General features: G+C 45.0%; 1 protein-coding gene across 1 annotated transcript in view; it reads left to right on the forward strand.

Annotated features, from left to right (window-relative positions):
* FANCC (FA complementation group C) overlaps positions 1–18,947 on the forward strand; it is a 197,057-nt gene that overhangs the window by 107,753 nt on the left and 70,357 nt on the right. Inside the window, exons 5-6 of the mRNA XM_055126768.1 lie at positions 7,705–7,818; positions 8,708–8,772. Of these exons, the coding sequence (XP_054982743.1) occupies positions 7,705–7,818; positions 8,708–8,772 (179 nt within the window). The remainder of the gene's footprint in view (positions 1–7,704; positions 7,819–8,707; positions 8,773–18,947) is intronic.

Consider the following 18,947-nt stretch of genomic DNA (forward strand, 5'->3'; position numbering starts at 1 on the left):
AAAGGGTCACTGGTAGGCTGTTTCTGCCAACTCGACAGAAATGAAAACACAGGACAAAGGGATTCAAGCCTTCCACCAGTGACTGCTTCACTGGTAGAGTGTTTCTGCCAACTCGACAGAAATGAAAACACAGGACAAAGGGATTCAACCTTCCACCAGTGACTGCTTCACTGGTAGGCTGTTTCTGCCAACTCGACAGAAATGAAAACACAGGACAAAGGGATTCAAAAGCCTTCCGCCAGTGACTGCTTCACTGGTAGGCTGTTTCTGCCAACTCGACAGAAATGAAAGTACAGAAAGGAAAGGGTCACTGGCAGGCTGTTTCTCTAACTCGACGGAAATGAAAGCACAAAAGGCACAAGAAGGGGGCAGGGGGGGACGGGAACACTCATAACAAACCACTCAGATGCATGTCTGGCCGGTGAGGAACTTAGCCATAGTGGATCAGCCTGAGAGGTGACTTGCGGCCGGTGTCTAAACCAGCACCACCCTAGACCATATGTTCCTCGTGGAATCGCAGACAGCCCAGTCGGACTCCATAACCTTAAAGGGATCTTAAGGATGCCAAGTCGTGGAGCCACAAACTCAGTAAAAGGACGAGGACGTCCAAGACTGCACAATCACTCACACATACACACAAGACAAGGGAATTTAAGCCTTTCCGCCAGTGACCGTCTCGTCCTTAACACGAGACTGTATTCTAGCCCAGTCCCATACCAGGGTGTGCGCCAAGAGAGAAGCGACCCTCAGAGACACTCACTTTTCCGTGAATTCGTCGGCCGACGTGAACTTGACCGGGCGTTCGGTGGTCCCCTAGTGCCCCACACTGGGCACTGCCCTTTAGTAAATACACAGTTACTCTTCGGGCTGTTTGGACATGCACATGCCTCCCTTCTCACTCTGTGGAAGTCTCAGGTAGTCTGATTGCAGTGGTGCATCTGTGAGACAGATGTACAGAGTCACTCCACCCCCACCACCAAAGTGCCATGTGCCTCCACCAGTGTCTTTAGTCGCTTCTGTTTCTTTCAGCATCCATACTTCCCTAACTTTCTTTCCTTTCCTTCTGAAGTTCCTTTGAGTCAAGCTCCTTTTGCATTGTTTATTAAATATAAAATTTCCCACAGTCTTTTAAAGTCTTTTCTATCAACTCTTCTCTGATGGATGATGTGTGTTGTCTGCAAGGTCACTGTAGTGATTTTTCAGCTTCTTCTACTTCTGGGTCCTTCTACTTTATTCTTTAGCTATTTCAATTTTGTTTCAATTCTTTTTTCCATAAATTTTGTAAACTTTATCTCCAAAATAATTTCCATAGTGGAATGAGCACTTAGAGTATTGTTGTTAGGGAGTGATCCTCAGGCAGTGCCCAAGGGAACTTTCCAGTCTTCTGTCCCCATTTGTTTTAATGTATCTAAATTCCTCTGTGTGTGTGTGTAATGCCTTGTGGCAACCAAACGGTGAGGCTCCAAGTTCCTGGTGTGTAGATTATTGATCTTGTGCTTCTGTCCTCAGTAATAAGCTTGTGCCTTAGCTACTGCTTTCTGGCAGCCACAGATATGTTTGCAGGATGTATCTGGTGCCTGTGGTTCTGATTTCTCTGCATTTGGATGGCAACAAGGGATTTGTGGCACTAGTGCCCTGTACCTGCTACAGTGTCAAGGTCTAGCCGTTACTGGTGTCTGGCAGTTGATGTGGCATCATAGTTCTACTGGCTTGGTGCATCCTTGTCACATTCACCTTGTCACAGCTGTTCAATAAAGACATATTTGCAGCTTGGAGTGAGGGGGGGAGTTTTACATTTTCCAGCTCTAGTTTTTGAGTGTCTGCTACCTGTTGGGAGAGCAATAGAGGGCGGGGCGTGGGCAGCTCTCAGTTGCTTTCTCCCAGTTGCTCCCAGCTGTGACCTGGGGAGAATTGCACTTTGTCCCATGTAGAACAGCCAGTTCCTAGTCTCCATCTGACATTTTAGGGACAGGCACAAAATGGAACCTTTTGTATTCTTTACTTTAGAAATTGTCAGAGAAGTTGGATAGTAAGTAGTTGCCCACTTGACTGGAGCTTCCTTTGGTTCTGAGCTGGCTCCCTGCTGCAGGATCTGTCAGCTGGAAGCTGGTGGATTGGATCCCATGGAGCCAAGGGTGATGAAAAGTTTATTGGGGTGAAACTCAGCTGAGCCTGTTAGTTCCAAACTGTGGTCCTGATTCTCTGTGCCGCAGTGCTATGGGCGGAACGCTGCTGAACACTGCTGTGGGCAGGACCCTGTTGTATGGAGCTGAGAAGTGATAGTTGTGGTGGGACCCTGAGAAGGGGAAGCTGGGGCGGGACCTCTGAGGGGCGGGGTTGGGGGCAGACCCTCCGAGGGGTGGGGCGTGGGCGGGCTCTGAGGGGTGGGGCGGGGCAGGCCCTCCAAGGGCGGGGCTATGGGTGGGGCGGGGCCTGTCTGTCGCGCTCCACCCCTGCGGCCACTCCCTACCCGCCCTGCTCTGGAAGGCCCGGTCTGCACCTCCTACCCCACAGCCGTGGGCCTGGTGGCCGCAGGAACACCAGCCGCGCGGGAGAGCAGCCGCCTGCCGGAGAGGGGGCTGGTGCTCGCTGTGGTTCGCCTGAAACTCGACCGTCAATGACTCGGTGGCGTCGTGGCTCGGGCGACACAGTTTCCGACTTGTTCCAAACCGCGAGCTCCGCGCGAGCCCGGGACCCAGCAGAGACCCTGCGGAGGGTCTCCAGCCCGCCCGTGCGCGCCCGCCCTGGACGGTGACTCCCGCCGGCCCGGCGCCCCGGGGAGACCCGTGCCCTAGGTCGGCGTTGCCTGTCGGGTGCGCATCTGAGGTTCCGTTCCTCCAGCCTCCGCTCCTGCCTCCCGCCCGGGGCGCTGCTCCCTAGACCCCCGCGGTGCCCCAGCTGTGCCTCTGAGCTGAGTCTGGAGGTGATGCCAGTTCTCTCACGAGCCAGGGGAGGCCGAGCCTCAGCGGTTCCTCGGAGCAAAGGGCCCACGACCCCCCGCTCGCTGCCCCAGTAGCTCCAGGGGGGGTCTACGTCATTCTTAAGAAGAGTCCAGGTGGAGCGCTACCCATACTTCTTGTTACTGTATTTTTGTGCACACAAAACTGAAATCATATTAGCCAGTTTCATACAGTGCTTTTCCAAGAAGTGTTACGTGGTCTTTCCCGTTATTAAATCTTCTTTTTACCACCACCATTTGTTCTTTTGGATGAATTCTGCCAGTGTGGTTTGGATATTGGAGTGTCTTCTAACTTTCACTGTAATACTGCTATGAACAGAGTCATTCCTTAGATTCTTTGCTGGATCCCTGGGGAGAGGATGTGAATCTGGGGGTCTGTTGGATCCCTGGGGAGAGGATATGAATCTCTCTATGCTGGATCCCTGCGGAGAGGATGTGAGTCTGAGGGTCTGTGCTGGATCCCTGCGGAGAGGATGTGAGTCTGGGGGTCTGTGCTGGATCCCTGGGAGAGGATGTGAGTCTGAGGATCTGTGCTGGATCCCTGGGGAGAAGATATGAATATCTCTATGCTGGATCCCTGGGGAGAAGATGTGAATCTGAGGGTCTGTGCTGGATCCGTGCAGAGAGGGTGTGAATCTGGGGGTCTGTGCTGGATCCCTGGGGAGAGGATGTGAATCTCAGGCTTTGGCTCCATCTCATCCCGTCCCACCCAGCTCTTTCCGGCAGCAAGGCTGAGGGGTGCCTCTCTCATCACGCCATTGCTTATCCCACACTGGACAGATTCATTGTTGTTTCCAGTGTAATAGGAGGTGGTTCAGAGAATGGATTTTTGTACCTTCAAAGAGTGTCCGTTTCTAGGGTATGTGGCTTCCATTGTGTGGCACACGCAGGCATCATTATATCCACCTCTCCACTGACGTGTTTGCGAGCTGTTCCACCCACGAGAATAAAAATAGTTCCATTTTTAACTAATATAATTTGGGATGTTCAAACTAGGATAGTTTCCAATTAATTTTTTCCCCAAAACCTTAAATGTTATAATTAGCTTTTAAAATGTAGATGTTATAAATATTGTCTAGGGTACGCTTTATAGCTATCTTAGACAATCCACAATCATTGTTTGCAGTCCCTCATCTGAATCTGTTGACTGTCATGGATTTTTTTGCCCTTAACTGTAGGATAACATAGCCTCAGGTAGTTTAGGTTTATTGGGTTACTCCCATCACAGTGCTCCCTTTCCTCTGTGTTTATTTGTAACTTCTTTCTTAGTGTTCTGTTGACTTGTAAATATTGTTTTTCTCTTCTCCTTGAGTCCTTTGCATAGTTTATTCAGAGCCATGTCCTTTTTGTATGGACACAGGAAGACTTAGCAAATGCTATGCTTTTGTAACCTGGTAGTCATTTGACTCTACATGATATTTTCCTCCTGGGCATCTGTTCTCTCGACCTAAGCCTCAGCTGCCCTTACTTCCTAGCACCCCCAAAAGCAGGGTCCTGACGAGGGATGAGATGGACCCAGGGCAAGCAGTGTGTTGTGTGCTACCCTGGCATCGAGATGGGCCTGGCCAACATGCCTAATGCTTAACTATAAGTTAAGAGCTTGATCATGGACAAATGTTGTCATGATACAAACAGTGATAACTAGATTTGGATCCTGCTAGGGTGAGGAATGATTAATCTGGCCTGAGTGCTGTGGTCTGAGTCCGTGGCAAGATGTTCCCAGGAGAGCTGCCTTGCAAGCCTCAATGTATCTCTTGCTATGTCCATACAAAAATAACTAGGATTAAGATGTTAATGAGTGCTTGGACTAAGAAAAAGAGGAAAGCACCTTAAGAGTCAGGAAGGGCTTTGGAATGCCCAGCCCTAGGGAAGGGCTTTCTTATGTTGATTTTGCTACCTGGTGGTGTGTAGCCTGGGGCAAGCTGGAGAGAGAAAGAGGGAGGAGAGAGACAAGAGAAGCCAGAGATGCTGCACTAGATCCAGAGAGGATGGAGCTAGAAGTGTGGGAGAGGAGAAAGATGGAAGATTGAATAAAAGGTAACTAATCAGCAACCAGCTTGGTCCTTGTTCTTCCTTTGCCTGTCATTGGCCAACAGCCGTCCCGATCCAGTCCACACACAGCGGTTCCAGAGCACCGAACGTGGGCGGTGAGACAGCTGCCCGGAGAGCCCACGAGTGCACACACCCCTCGGTGTGCTTTAGTTTTTTACACTTAACTTCCTTTTTTTAACTTATTTTTTATTTTATTAAAGCACCATGATTTACAAAGTTACCCCTAGCTGGGTTTTAGACATAAAATATTGCAGTGTTGGTCCACCACCAGTGTGGACTTCCCTCCACCAGTGCTCCAGATTCCCTCCATACCCCTCAGGTCACCCTCCAGCCTGCCTTTGCGACAGACACCTTTCTAAGATTGTTTGATTCTGTCTTTTGGATATTTGGAGGTATCATTCCTTAACACCACCTTTGTATCTTAATCCCCTGAACCGGCCCCCCTTGTGTGTATTTAAAAAACAAATAATAAGCTGCTCATTTGGTGGTCTGAGGCTGCTTCCCCCACCCCAGGGCGGCCGATGGCCATGGGTGGACAAAGGAGGAAATGAGGGCCAGGCTGGTTGGTCTCAATTGCAGTTTATTCCTATCTCAACTCCAATCTCTTCTGACTCTCCTTCCCCTGAATCTTTTCCTTCTTCCTCTCTGGATCCTGCTCCTCCATTTTTCTCCTGTATTCTCCTTGATTCCCCCTTTTCCCACTCTTCCAGCCTTGGTTATCTCTCCAATCATGAAGGGGCTGGGGTAGCAGTTACAAGTAGTGTCATCATACAATCAACGGATGTAAGGTCCCTTGCTCAGGGGAAGCTTCTTCCAGGACAGACTCTCATGTCGCAAGAAGACCTGCCTAAGGGCGAAATCCAGGGGTGCATTTCTCCTTTCCTTAGTCCAGCAACCATTTAAACATACATCTTAATTCCGCTTCTTAATAATATTAGTCATTTACGGGGTTGGAGCAATAGCACAAGCAGGTAGGGCGTTTGCCTTGCACGTGGCTGACGCAGGTTCGATTCCCAGCATTCCATATGGTCATATGGTATCCTGAGTATCACCAGGGGTAATTCCTGAGTGCAGAGCCAGGAGTAACCCCTGTGCATCGCCGGGTGTGACCCAAAAAGCAAAAATAATAATAATAATAATAATAATAATAATAATAATAATAATAATATTAGGCATTTTGTATGGACACAGTAAGAGATACATTAAGCTTGTAGGGTGGCTCTCCTGGGGACATCTCGCTATAGACCTCAGACTACAGTGCTCTGTCCAGATTAGTCTTTCCTAATCCTAGCAGGGTCCTAATCCAATTGTTACTTTTTGGATCATGATAGAAATTGTCCATGACAATTGTCCATGCTTGTAACTTATAGTTAAGTATTATCGTGCTTTGGCTAGGCCCATTTTGATGCCAGGGTAGCACATAGTTCACAGCTTGCCCTGGGTCCATCCAGTCCCTCGTCGGGACTCTGCTTTTGGGGTGCTAGGAACTAAGGGCAACTGAGGCTTAAATCAAGAAAACAAATGCCCAGGAGTGAATATTATTCTGAGTCAGTTAACTCTCAAGTTACAAAAGTATAGCATTAATTGTCTTCCTGTGTCTATACAAAAAGGACATTGCTCTGAAGTAACTATGCAAAAAATATAAGGAGGAGAGAAAAGCAGTATTTCACTTTACAAGTCACAGTTACTGCTTAGGAAAATGGTGATTAACTGATTGGAGAAGAGAGTACATCAGAGATTATAGATAAACACAGAGGAATGGGAGTGGCTCAGGAGCTCTGTGGTGGGTGTTACCCAATAAACCTAAGCTCCCTGTGGCAAGGGAGAATGGACAGGACAGTGTTATCCTACACATTGTTCCTCATCTGTCTCTTTTCCCCCTCCCCTCCACTCTTTCTTTTCCTTCTCCCTATACTCTGAGGACAAGGTTGATCTGGGAATCCCCCATTTAAAACATTGCATTCCCTCATCCAGTAATTCTAAATACTGAATAAGTATTTATCTTTCTCTTCTGACTTATTTCACTTAACATGATATCTTCCAGTTCCATTCATGTTGTCATGAGTTGCATGATTTCATCACTGCTTACAGCTGTGTAGTATTCCATTGTGTATATACCACACCTTCATGATCCACGTATCTGTTGGACATCTATATTGATTCCAAATCTTAGCTATTGTATTGAGTGCTGCCAAAAATAGTGCATCCCTTCTTTTGAACAAAGGAATCCTGAGCACAGAGCCAGGAACAGCCCCAAGGTCCTAGGGGAACCATATGGCCCTGGGGATCAAACCTAATTTCCTGCATACAAAGTGTGCTCTTAACCCACTGGTCTATCTCAGGCCCAAGGATCATGTTCTTAACATGACTAAAGTACTGTTCATGCAGTATATGTTTTTGTTTCACAGTTTACATTTGCTTAAATTGACCCATTTTTTTTGTGAAATAATTTTAATGCTCACGTATACCTTAACTAAAACTAAATGTGCTCTCACTTGTTTTGATCGATTACCATGTTAACAAATGACCAAGATTCTGCACATTGTATAGGTACTTAGACTTACTCATCCTTCAGCAGTGCCAGGGATTGAACTCAAGGTCTTACACATACAAGGCAAGTGCTTTGAGTTATATCCCCACCGGACACTAGATTCACTTTAAAGAACATTTTCTCTTTTTATTTATTTTTTTAGGGGTTGTTATCGCATATGCTCTCAGCATTCAGATTGAATATTCAAGATGTTGGCCTTTTTACCCACGGTCTTGGATATACACCTACAGACTGCTATCCTGGTTTGCTTAAAAATGTGAGTATTTTTAATTCATTACTATTGAAGTTTTCATTGTTTAATATAGCATCAACAAAAGGGGTAAATGGAAATACTTCATTCCTCCAGGAGAGATGTTTAACTTTTCTATATTTATCTCATCTTACCTTGGGTGCACTTATGACCATGTAAGGAAGAAATATGAGGTGAGAGATTATAAAAAAGAATAGGAAGCCAGGAGAATTTATTCTAAATCAACTATCCTCTGTCTCTTTATTATTCTCTCAAAAATTTTTGGGAGAAGAGATTCCTTCATCAATATAAACACAACCTTTTACTATTATTAAGACAAATTTTGTATTTAAACTACTTGATTAGAATTTTACATTAAAGCAAAAATTAAATAGCATCTTTGTAAATACCATTATATATTTACATCTTAGCTATATTTTCTTTTCCTTTAAATTTTTGCCAAATCCAAAATATTTTAGCTTGCAGTTATGACACAGCTGTTCTTAAGGAAGTTATAGGTGACCAGTTAGGTAAGCTATTGATATTTTTTATTCATTCTGATTTTTCAAACTTTATGCAGGAATAGCTTTTTAAAAAAACAATGAACTAAGTTAAGGAAAAAATATTAATCTGAGTAATATAGTACTAATAAACTCATTTTCCAGTTGATTAGGTTTTATTGTTATGAAATTAATTATCTGTTTGTTTGCATGGAAATGCAAACTAACAAGTATTAAACATAAAAATCCAGATTACTAGTATATGCAACTTGATGTTAAATAAAACTGGAAAAGGTGGGTTAGTGAAATTGGGTTGGTAGGATATCACAGCAGAAATTTCACTCACACCAGGAAAATAAAACTGATGTATTTCTGTTTGCAATGTGACTCAAACCATAGCTGATGTTGTTTCACAGGTGGTTTTGTCATTGGTGACTGAACTCAGAGAGAATCACCTCAATGGATTTAACACTCAAGGACGGTAGGTGTTAAAACATCTGTCTTCTCAAGTATCAAAGAGCATCAGTTTGGTTATAAGAGAAAGTTTGTTATAATTCTTAGAAAATGCATGTTCGTATTAATGATCATAGTCCATCTGGGGGGATTATTCTAGTGAAAATATGTGACAAAATTTTAATTTTATCCTAGTTAGTTTTTAATTACTGTTCTCTCAGATCTTAGGATAGTAAGTCATCCGGCTTCTCTTAGCACCTAAAGCAGCACGTGCACCACACACAGTGGGAAGCAGGAAGTGTCCAGCTCCGTGCACATGCATCGCCCCTCAGTCAGGTGTTCTGTGTGCTCCGTGCTCTGGCTAGGACACAGCCTTCGGGAGTCTCACGTGGACAAATCAGATTCAGATTAAAAGATTATTGTACTATAAGATCACTATGTAAAAGAATTCAGTTATTTCCATTGTTGGGTATTTGTTTCTCAAAATATACTTATTGTGGTTTAGATGCTATGACTATAGTAATATTTACTAGTTTGGGGCATAGGGGTAAATTTGGGGCCTATCCAATGGTGCTTAATGGTGCCATTTTGTCTTTGTGCTCAGAGGATCAGATGTGGTTCTGGGGATTGAACCCAGGTTGACCCCATGCCATAACCCCGTGGGTTTGATGTACTTGATGTACACAGTCACTCTTCCTTCTTTCACCAATGTCTGCCACTATGTTTATGTCACTTCTAGTCAGCCCCTTCTGTCTCTCTACCCCAGCCCTTGCTCTGTTCTTCATTCAGAGACCATCGGTTCGTCCTGGTTTTCATTCACACTGTTCCTTGTTTCTCTGTATACCACACATGATTGAGAGCATCCAGTATGTGTTCGCCCTCTGACTCGTTTTGTTAAACAGTGTGCCCGCCTGTTCCATCCAAGTTGCAGCACATGCAGTACTTCCTCTTTTGGAATGGCTGAGTAGTATTCCATTATGTATAGAACTACAACTGGATCTGCCAGTAGACACTTGAGCTGTCTCTGCTCCTGGGCTCTTGTGCCTTTTTTTTTTTTTTTTTAGTGAATCACCGTGAGGTACAGTTACAGACTTACAAATTTTCATGTTTGCATTTCAGTCATACAATGATTGAGTACTCATCCCTCCACCAGTGCCCATTCCCACCACCAATGGTCCCAGCATCCCTCCCACCACCCCCATCTCATTCCCCCCACCCTCCCACCCCGCCTCTGTGGCAGGACATTTCCTTTCATTCTCTCTCTCCTTTTGGGTGTTGCGGTTTGTGATAGAGGTATTGAGTGGCCATCACGTTTGGTCTGTAGTCTACTTTCGGCTCGAATCTCCTAACACCCTTAACTTGGCGGTCCCTTCTCTATCTGAGCTGTCTTTTCCCCCACCATGTGAGGCCGTCTTGTGCCTAGTTCTGATGTGAACATATGTGTGCATTTTTTTGTGTTCTTGGAACACTGGTTCATACGGAAGTTATTTTCTTACTTTTTAGGAAAGTCTTCATACTGTTTTTCATAGAGGCTCAACCAGTTGCTCTTTTTGGTTTGTTTTGTTTTGGCGTCACACCCAGCAGTACTCAGGACTTAATTTTGGCTCTGCACTCAGGGATCACTCCTGGCGGGCTTGCTGGGATGCTGGGCATTGAATCTGGGTCAACTATTTGCAAGGCAAGCACCCTACCCATATATCTCTCCAGGCCCTGAAACATTGCTTTTTTTTTTTATCACATCTCTGCCAATACTGATTGTTTCCACCTTTTAAAAACAATATATATGTAGTCCATGCACAGTGCTATGAGATATCTCAGTGTTGTTTTGATTTGATAACAAGTCACAATGCACACTTTATCATATACCTTCTGGGCTGGTTCTCCGTGTGTCAAATGCCCTGGTGGTCAGAAAAGCACATGTAAAGGTGTCCAAAGTCATTAATTATCAGAGAAATCAAAATCAGACCACTATAAAATGCAGCATTTGCTCCTACAAGGGTGGCTCTGAGGTGAAAATGAATGAAATGTAAATATAAACGTGGGGCTGGAGAGAGAACTCTGTGGGCTCGAACACGTGCTTTGCTCTCTGGGGGCCTGAGTTCACTCCCCTGGGACATGGTCCTCTGTGCACCTCCAGGAGTCACCCTTTGCCACTGAGCCAGGAGTAGCCCCTACTCCTCTTCAAGTGTGACCCAAAAAAGAGAATAACAAATGTTGGCACAGTGGAGAGAACTCAAAGGTTTAGAGCACATGTTTTGCACCATTTAGGGAGCCCTTGGTTCAGTCCTTGTCTTAACTTGTCCCCCATCACTCAGGAGCATAACTCAGGGATTCCTGGGTAACAAGAGCAAAAAGACAAAAGGCACATATACACAGAAGGTAAAAACAACAAAACAAGCATCAGCATGAGTGGGAGAGAATGTGTGGACTCACAGATCACATGACTACAAATGTGGAGTATGTAATGACTAGTAAACTTATGAAGTTGACCTGTTTACTGACTGTGACCCACAGTTTCACTCTTGAGTATTATGACAAATGAAAACACATGTACTCACAAAACTTTTAATTGCTGCTTTATTTATGGTAATTTAAACATAGAAACAATCTAAGAGACCATTAAGGATAGTCAAGGGAAAATTATTTGCTACCGCTGTTTGAAAAAATGGAAAGGCAGATCGTGGACTGTGAGAAAAAATTTTCTTTTTATTTATTTATTTTTTAAAATTTCTTATTAATAAATCACTGTGAGGTAGTTACAGACTTACACACTTTTGTGCTTGCATTTCAGTTATACAGTGGTCAAGTGCCCATCCCTCCACCAGTGCCCATTCTCCACCACCAATAGTCCCAGCATCCCTCCCGTCACCCCCACCCAGTCCTCCCTTCACCCCACCCGCCTCTGTGGCAGGGCATTCCCTTTTGCTGTCTCTCTCCTTTGTTGTGGTTTGCAGTAGAGGTATTTAGTGGCCATCATGTTTGGTCTGTAGTCTACTTTCAGCCCGCATCTCCCATCACTAACGGGCCCTCCTAGCACCCTTTACTTGGTGGTCCCTTCTCTATCTGAGCTGGTTTTCCCCCGGCATGCAAGGTCAGCTTCTAAGCTGTGGAGTAATCCATCTGGTACTTATCTCTACTATACTTGAGTGTTAGTCTCCCATTCTGTTACTTTATATTCCACAAATGAGTGCAATCTCTCTATGGCTGTCTCTTTCTTTCTGACTCATTTCACTAAACATGGTACTTTCCATGTTGATCCACCTATATGCAAATTTCATGACTTCATCTTTTCTAACAGCTGCCTAGTATTCCATTGTGTAGATGTACCAATGTTTCTTTTTTCTTCTTTATTTTTTTTAATTTTTTTAAATCACTGTGAGATAATTACAAGCTTTCATTTTTGGGTTATAATCACACAATGATTAAACACCCATCCCTCCACCAGGGCACATTCCCTGAGAAAAAATTTTCAAATTAGACATAAGACTAGACAATCTGTCACCTACATATATAAATGACTAATAATCTCAGTAGATAGTTTTAATTTTTTCTTTCTATATCTGTGTGCCTTTATTTCTTTTTTTGACTGATTTCCCTTGTTAGAACCCTCAATGCAATATAAAGTAGAAGTGATTAAAGAGGCTGTCTTGGTCTTGATCTTAGGGGTAACATCTTTTAGTCTTTCATCATTCCATATTATAGTAGCTTTGAGTCTTTTCCAGGTTCCCTTCATTAGTAAGTTCCCTTCATTTAGAACTTTCTTCTATTCCTAGTTTAAGTATTTTATCATGGAAGGATGTTAAATTTTATCAAACGCCTATTCTGCATTTATTCAGATGACCATGTGACTTTCCTTTTAATGTGATGTCTTACATGTATATATTTACTTGTTCTGAACCAACCCTTCATTCCTGTAATAAATCCCTATAGCCATGGTGTATAAGCCTCTATGTGCTGCTGGGTTAGGTTTAGTAGTGTTTGAGGGCTTTTTGCATCTACTTTTACAAGTCAAGAGAGCCTGGAAAGCTCCCTATGGCATATTCATATGCCCAAACCAGTAATAATGATGGGTCTCATTCCCCTGACCCTGAAGAGCCTCTAATGCAGCACCGTTGGGAAGGATGAGTAAAGAGAGGCTGCTAAAATCTCAGGCTGGGAGGAATTGAAACATTACTGGGCCTTCTTGAGTAGATCAATGATCAATTAGTCCTAATAACAAAGTCTTAATAATTGGCAAAAAGTTGAAACAGTTTAAATATTGATAAACATATAGCTACGCAAAAATACACTGGCCACTCGTTATCTTACAATTCTTAAAAAAAAAAAGAGGAGGAGGAGGAGGACAGAAGAAGAATAGAAGATAGACAGTGATTCATGCTGTGACATACAGCTTCCAATACATGTCTCCTGGTGGAAGATTCCAGTCACAGCTGCTTGGGGTCTGGTAGGAGCCGAGATTTGCTGCAGAATGAACCCAAAATATCTTGAAGTGCTGGAAATGTCCTCAAGCTGAATTGGTGCTGATGCTTTTCCAACTCAGTAATTTGTTAAAACTTTAAATGTACACTTAAAATAGGCACATTTTTGTGGTCTGTAAGCGTACCAGTACAGTAATATGAATGACTCCCCACAGTGCATGGAAAATATATATAGTGACTTACTTGCATTTCAAATAAGGACTTTTTTTTGGTGTAGCCTCAAGGTAAATGTTAAATAATGAGTCTTTTGAATTATAGAATTAAAAACCATTAAAGGAGCTATAAAAAAGTTGGTAGAATGCAATAAATGTATGTATATATACCAAGCTCAAAAAAAATGTAGAGTTGATGATTTTTAAAAATTCAGCTGAGAAGAAACAAATCAAAACTGAAAGCACAATCTGTCAAGTCCCTCTATTGGTAACTAGAAAAAAAATATCACTGGCCACAGACTTAGAAGATATTTGCAATCTATGAAAAGTAAGTATTAGTATGCAAAACAAAGAAATAAGACTCCTGCAAACCAGGTACAGTGAAGCACTGCATTACGGGGATGGGTAACAGTAGAACTGGCAGTTCCTCAAAGGGGAAAGCAGAAGAAACGGAGCGTTCTCAGGGTTCTCCAGGGTCTGAGTAAGGCGTGGCCGGAGCCCTGCCCTGAGCCGCCTCCCGGGCGCCCCCGGCCCAGCCCAGAAAGCCCCTCCCGCCAGCCCCTCGGACAGCAGGGGGGCAGTAAGTCCGGCCCACAGGGCCTGGGAGGCAGGACAAGGGATACAGCGGCAGCCTTGCGCCCACTGACCCACGTTTAGACCTTGGCGCCCTGCTGGAAGCGCCCTGAGCCGGAGTGGGACCCGGGCAGCACCACGTGTGCCCAGAACAGGAAAGTCAGAGAGTCCGGCCCTTCCCTGGGAGCCCAGGAGAGCAGGGCGCCCCGGGGTGCGGCCGCGGGCCAGGGCCGCCCGCGAAATAGGTGTCCTTCCCGTGGTGGGGCTGCGCTCTGGGCCCGGCTGGCGTGCAAGTGCCCGGCGCTCGGGGTGTGGGGGCAGCCCCGGTCTCCACTCCGTCACCGTCACCACTGCTGGCGTGCAAGTGCCCGGTGCTTGGGGCGTGGGGGCAGCCCCGGGTCTCCACTCCATCACCACTGCTGGCGTGCAAGTGCCCGGCGCTCGGGGCGTGGGGGCAGCCCCGGTTCTCCACTGCGTCACCGTCACCACTGCTGGCGTGCAAGTGCCCGGTGCTTGGGGCGTGAGGGCAGCCCCGGGTCTCCACTCCATCACCACTGCTGGCGTGCAAGTGCCCGGCGCTCGGGGCGTGGGGGCAGCCCCGGTTCTCCACTGCGTCACCGTCACCACCGCGGCGTGCAAGTGCCCGGCGCTCGGGGGGTGGGGGCAGCCCCGAGTCTCCACTCCGTCACCGCCGCGGCGCACTGTAGCCGAGCAGGCGTGGGCCGCCCCCGGAGAGCATGCAGTGCCGCTGGCGGGCACCAGGGGGAGCGAGAGACCCTGGGCTCCCGGAAGAGAAGCTGGCAGAGCTCTGTAATTGGAAAATAATTTGCAGAAACCTAGAAAACGCGCATCCCCAGAAAAACGTTTGAACCATTCGCGGACTCCCCAGGTTCCTCAGCAGCCGGGGAGAGTAATGGAAATCTTGATCCGAATCAAGCCCAGGCATCAGTCCTGGGAGGGAGGGTGACTGGGCACAGGGCTGGAGACAGGCAGGAGCGCGCCCCCAGGTGGGAGACCAGAAGGGGTAGTGTTCTTAGGTGCTGTGGAGGGATGGTGTCCAAGGGGGCCCTGAGTGATTCTTTTTTCCTTGAAAGAGGGTGGTAGCCCAACTGAGTTTGGGAACCTCGAGTATAAAAGAAACAACATTTGAGCCAGGAGTGGCCTCTGAGCACTGTCAAGTATCCCCCCCCCAAACCAAAAATAAAACGTAATTTAGAATAAAAAACAGGAACAAAGATAATCCCTGGAAGCCTACTTTAAAGAAAGAGAGATAGAGGAATTAGTACTTGGCAGAATTCAAGTGCTTGACTTAAAGAAGTCAGCACCCTGGCAGAGAAACAGACGGCCAGACAGGAAGCAGACATGAGAGTAAGAATAAACAAAGTGTTTTTTAAAAACAACCAAAGACCAGTTCTTGACTTGAAGAATTTAACCGAATTGAAAACTTCACTTAGATAGCTTCAGCACATCACTTGATTGGCAGTTGACCTGGAAACTTTCTTTTTTTTTAATCATCAAGTCAGAGGTATAAAAAGAAAAAGAATGAAGAAAAGTATGAGGGCTTAATCAGGCTCCTTAAAGTAGACCACATATACAATATGCTTTGCGAGAGACTCGGAAAGAGTTTTCGAAAGAGAGAAAATAGCAAAGAGCTTATCCAATCCGGGGAGGGAATTGGGCATCTAATTCAGGAACAGTAGTTGGGCACTTTCCTTTCGTGCAGCCGATCTGGGTTTGATTCCTGAGATACCATAGTGCCCTCAAGCCCACCAGGGGTAATTCCTGAGTAGAGAGCCAGGAGTAACAACCCTTGAGCATTGCTGGGTGTGGCCCAGAAACAAAAACAAAAAAAAAAACTAATGTGTATATCACGCAAACTATCGATAATGAAGTAGGGGACTTGAACCTTCACTGTATCACTGTCATTCCATTGATTATTGATTTTCTCGAGCAGGCCCAGTAACGTCTCCATTCATCCTAGCCTTGAGATTTTAGCAGCCTCTCTTTACTCATCCATCCAAATGGTGCCACATTAGAGACTCTTCAGGGTCAGGGGAATGAGACCCATCATTGTTGCTGTATTTGCCATATGAATACGCTATGAGGAGCTTGCCAGGCTCTCCCCTGTGTGGGCAGTAAATTCTCAGTAGCTTGCCATGTTCTCCAAGAGGTAAAACTAGGCTATTAGATGAGCAGCCGAGCACTTCCAGGAGCTTGGTTTTGTAGTCTCTGGATGTTGGCCGTTGATGGGATTACACAGCGCCGGGGGGGGGGGGGTGGAGGGGGCAGTTTCTGGGTGTGACTGCCTAGCTACTGGAAACTGGGGGATCTTGGTTATGTATTAATTTATTCTAATAGAAAATGCAGAACACTTTCCCCAGTAAGGCAGAGTACATGTGTCTCACAAGCACACATAGAATGTTCTTCTATGTGTGCTTGACAGATTATGTCAGGACACAAAATAAATTCTAGGATTCCTAAGATTGAAATCCGACTAAGTATATTTTTCCAGCCCAATATGTGACATAAGTAGGAGAAAATTCGCAAATAGAACAGCACCTTCAAGTGCAGTGAATCAAAAGGGAAATTGCAAGGGATCTTAGAGACTCCTGAAAGGCTCATCCTGCTTCCTGGGGACTGGCCCGTGCCCTCGCCCTCCAAGCTGTGTGCTCGTGGCTTGCCCCACAGGAGAAGCTGCTTCCTCTTGAACATCTGTCTCTCTTTTTATCTCCCCTCAAAAATAAAATTGTTTTACTTTACTAAGGAAAAAGGAAAAATGTCATGATAAGTGAAAATTAATACATGGTACACCTGAATTCATGGGATGCAGGAAAAGCAGTACTATGAGGAAAAGAAATAGTGGCTATGATTGTCATTTGCATGGAGGAAAGATCTCAATTCAACAACCTAATATACAGCTCATGGGCCCAAGAGAGAAGACATTTTAAATCCACAGATAGCAGAGGGTATGAAATAATGAAGATTAGTTCAGAGAAAACTAGGCAACAGAAAAAGCTTTCAAAGAATCTAAGTTGTTTGTTGTTGTTTATATTTTTATATGAAAACTGACACATTCTTAGCAAGATCCAGAAATAGAAGCCAGAGAGCAAGTATCAGAAAGAGGCATTACTGGTACCATGGTAATAGAAGGATTCATAAGAGACTTCTATGAATAGGTTTCTTGGTGCACAGCGAAATGCTCTAAGTCTCTCCATTCTATCATCCTTGGCTCTGCACTCAGGAATCACCCCTGGCAGTGCTCAGGGGACCATATGGGATACTGGGAATTGAATCCAGGTAGGCAAACGCCTTACCCGCTGTGCTATTGCTCTAGCCCCGATTCTTTTTATTTTTATTTTTTTAGAGCATTACAAAGTCATTTGTGATTGAATTTCATACAGTGTTCCAACCCCCATCCTCCACCAGGTACATTTCCCAGCATCAGCACCCAGAATTCCCAGGGTACCTCCCATCCCCCACCCCCATCCCCCACCCTCCTTGCTTGACTCTTTGGCAGGCGCTTTTCTTCTTCTTTCTCTGTCTCTGTCTCTCTGTCTCTGTCTATCTCTGTCTCTGTCTGTGTCTCTCTCTCTCTCTCTCTGTCTCTCTCTCTCTCTCCCCACCCTCTCTCCTTTTGTGCATTGTGGTTTGCAATATTGATACTGAAAGGCTACCCAAAAAAATCTCTTACCTACTTTTCACCCTCTTGTCCAGCGTGACCATTCCCAGCTATTATTGTCATATAGGTCTCTTCTCTATCTTACCTACCCTCAGCCCCACACATGATTGTGGTTAGATCCAAAGTGGCATGCTTAAGTTCTTTTAAATGAATGTTTTTCTGTCCTGGAGGTAGAAACCCAAAAATGGAATTTCTGAGTAATATGGGAGCTCAATTCTGAGTTTACTGAGTTCCCTCCATACTCTTTTTCCACAGGGTTTAGACCACACAGCATTCCCGCTAGCAATGGATGAAGGGTCCTTTTCACCACATATCACCGACAGAGATTGTTCCCAGTATTTTGACTATGTGCCATCCTCACTGATGTGAAATATCCCATCATCATCTTAATTTGGATTTCTCTAGTAATAAATGATGATGAGAATTTTTTTATGTGCCTGTTGGCCATCCATTGGTCTTCCTCAGAGAAGTCTCTGTTCATTTACTCTCCCCGTCTTTGATGGGTTTTTGTTGTTGATCTTTGTGAGTACTTAACAGATCCTGGAGAGCAACCCTTTATCTCATGTCTTGAGTGCAAATATTTTCTCCCACTCAGTTAGCTGTCATTTATTTTAGCACATTTTTTTTTGCCTTACAGAAACCTGTAAGTGTGATGTAGTTCCATTTGTTTGGTTTTGGTTCTATAGCCTTTGCCAGTGGCATCATATCATTGAAGACTCCTTTGAGATTCTAGCTCTTGGAGTGTTCTGTCTTTATTTTCCTCAATGTACTTCACAGGTTCAGGTCTGAAGTCAAGGTTTTTGGTCAACTTTGAGTTGACTTTTGTAGATGGTGTTGTAAGATAACATGCCTCAGGTAGTTTAGGTTTATTGGGTTACTCCCATCACAGTGCTCCCATTCCTCTGTGTTTATTTGTAACTTCTTTCTTTGTGCTCTGTTGACTTGTAAATATTGTTTTTCTCTTCTACTTAAGCCCTTTGCATAGTTTATTCAGAGCCATGTCCTTTTTGTTTGGACACAGGAAGACGTAGCAAATGCTATGCTTTTGTAACCTGGGAGTCATTTGACTCTACATGATATTTTCCTCCTGGGCATCTGTTCTCTAGACCTAAGCCTCAGCTGCCCTTACTTCTTAGCACTCCCAAAGGCAGGGTCCCGATGAGTGACCAGATGGACCCAGGGAAAACTGTGAGCTATGTGCTACTCTGGCATCAAGATGGGTCGGCCAAAGTACCTAACGCTTAACTATAAGCTTGGTCGTGGACAAATGCTGTCATGATCCAAAAAGTAATAACTATATTTGGACCCTGCTAGGGTTCGG

Source organism: Sorex araneus, chromosome 2 (assembly GCF_027595985.1).
Source record: "Sorex araneus isolate mSorAra2 chromosome 2, mSorAra2.pri, whole genome shotgun sequence".
Classification (NCBI taxonomy): domain Eukaryota; kingdom Metazoa; phylum Chordata; class Mammalia; order Eulipotyphla; family Soricidae; genus Sorex; species Sorex araneus.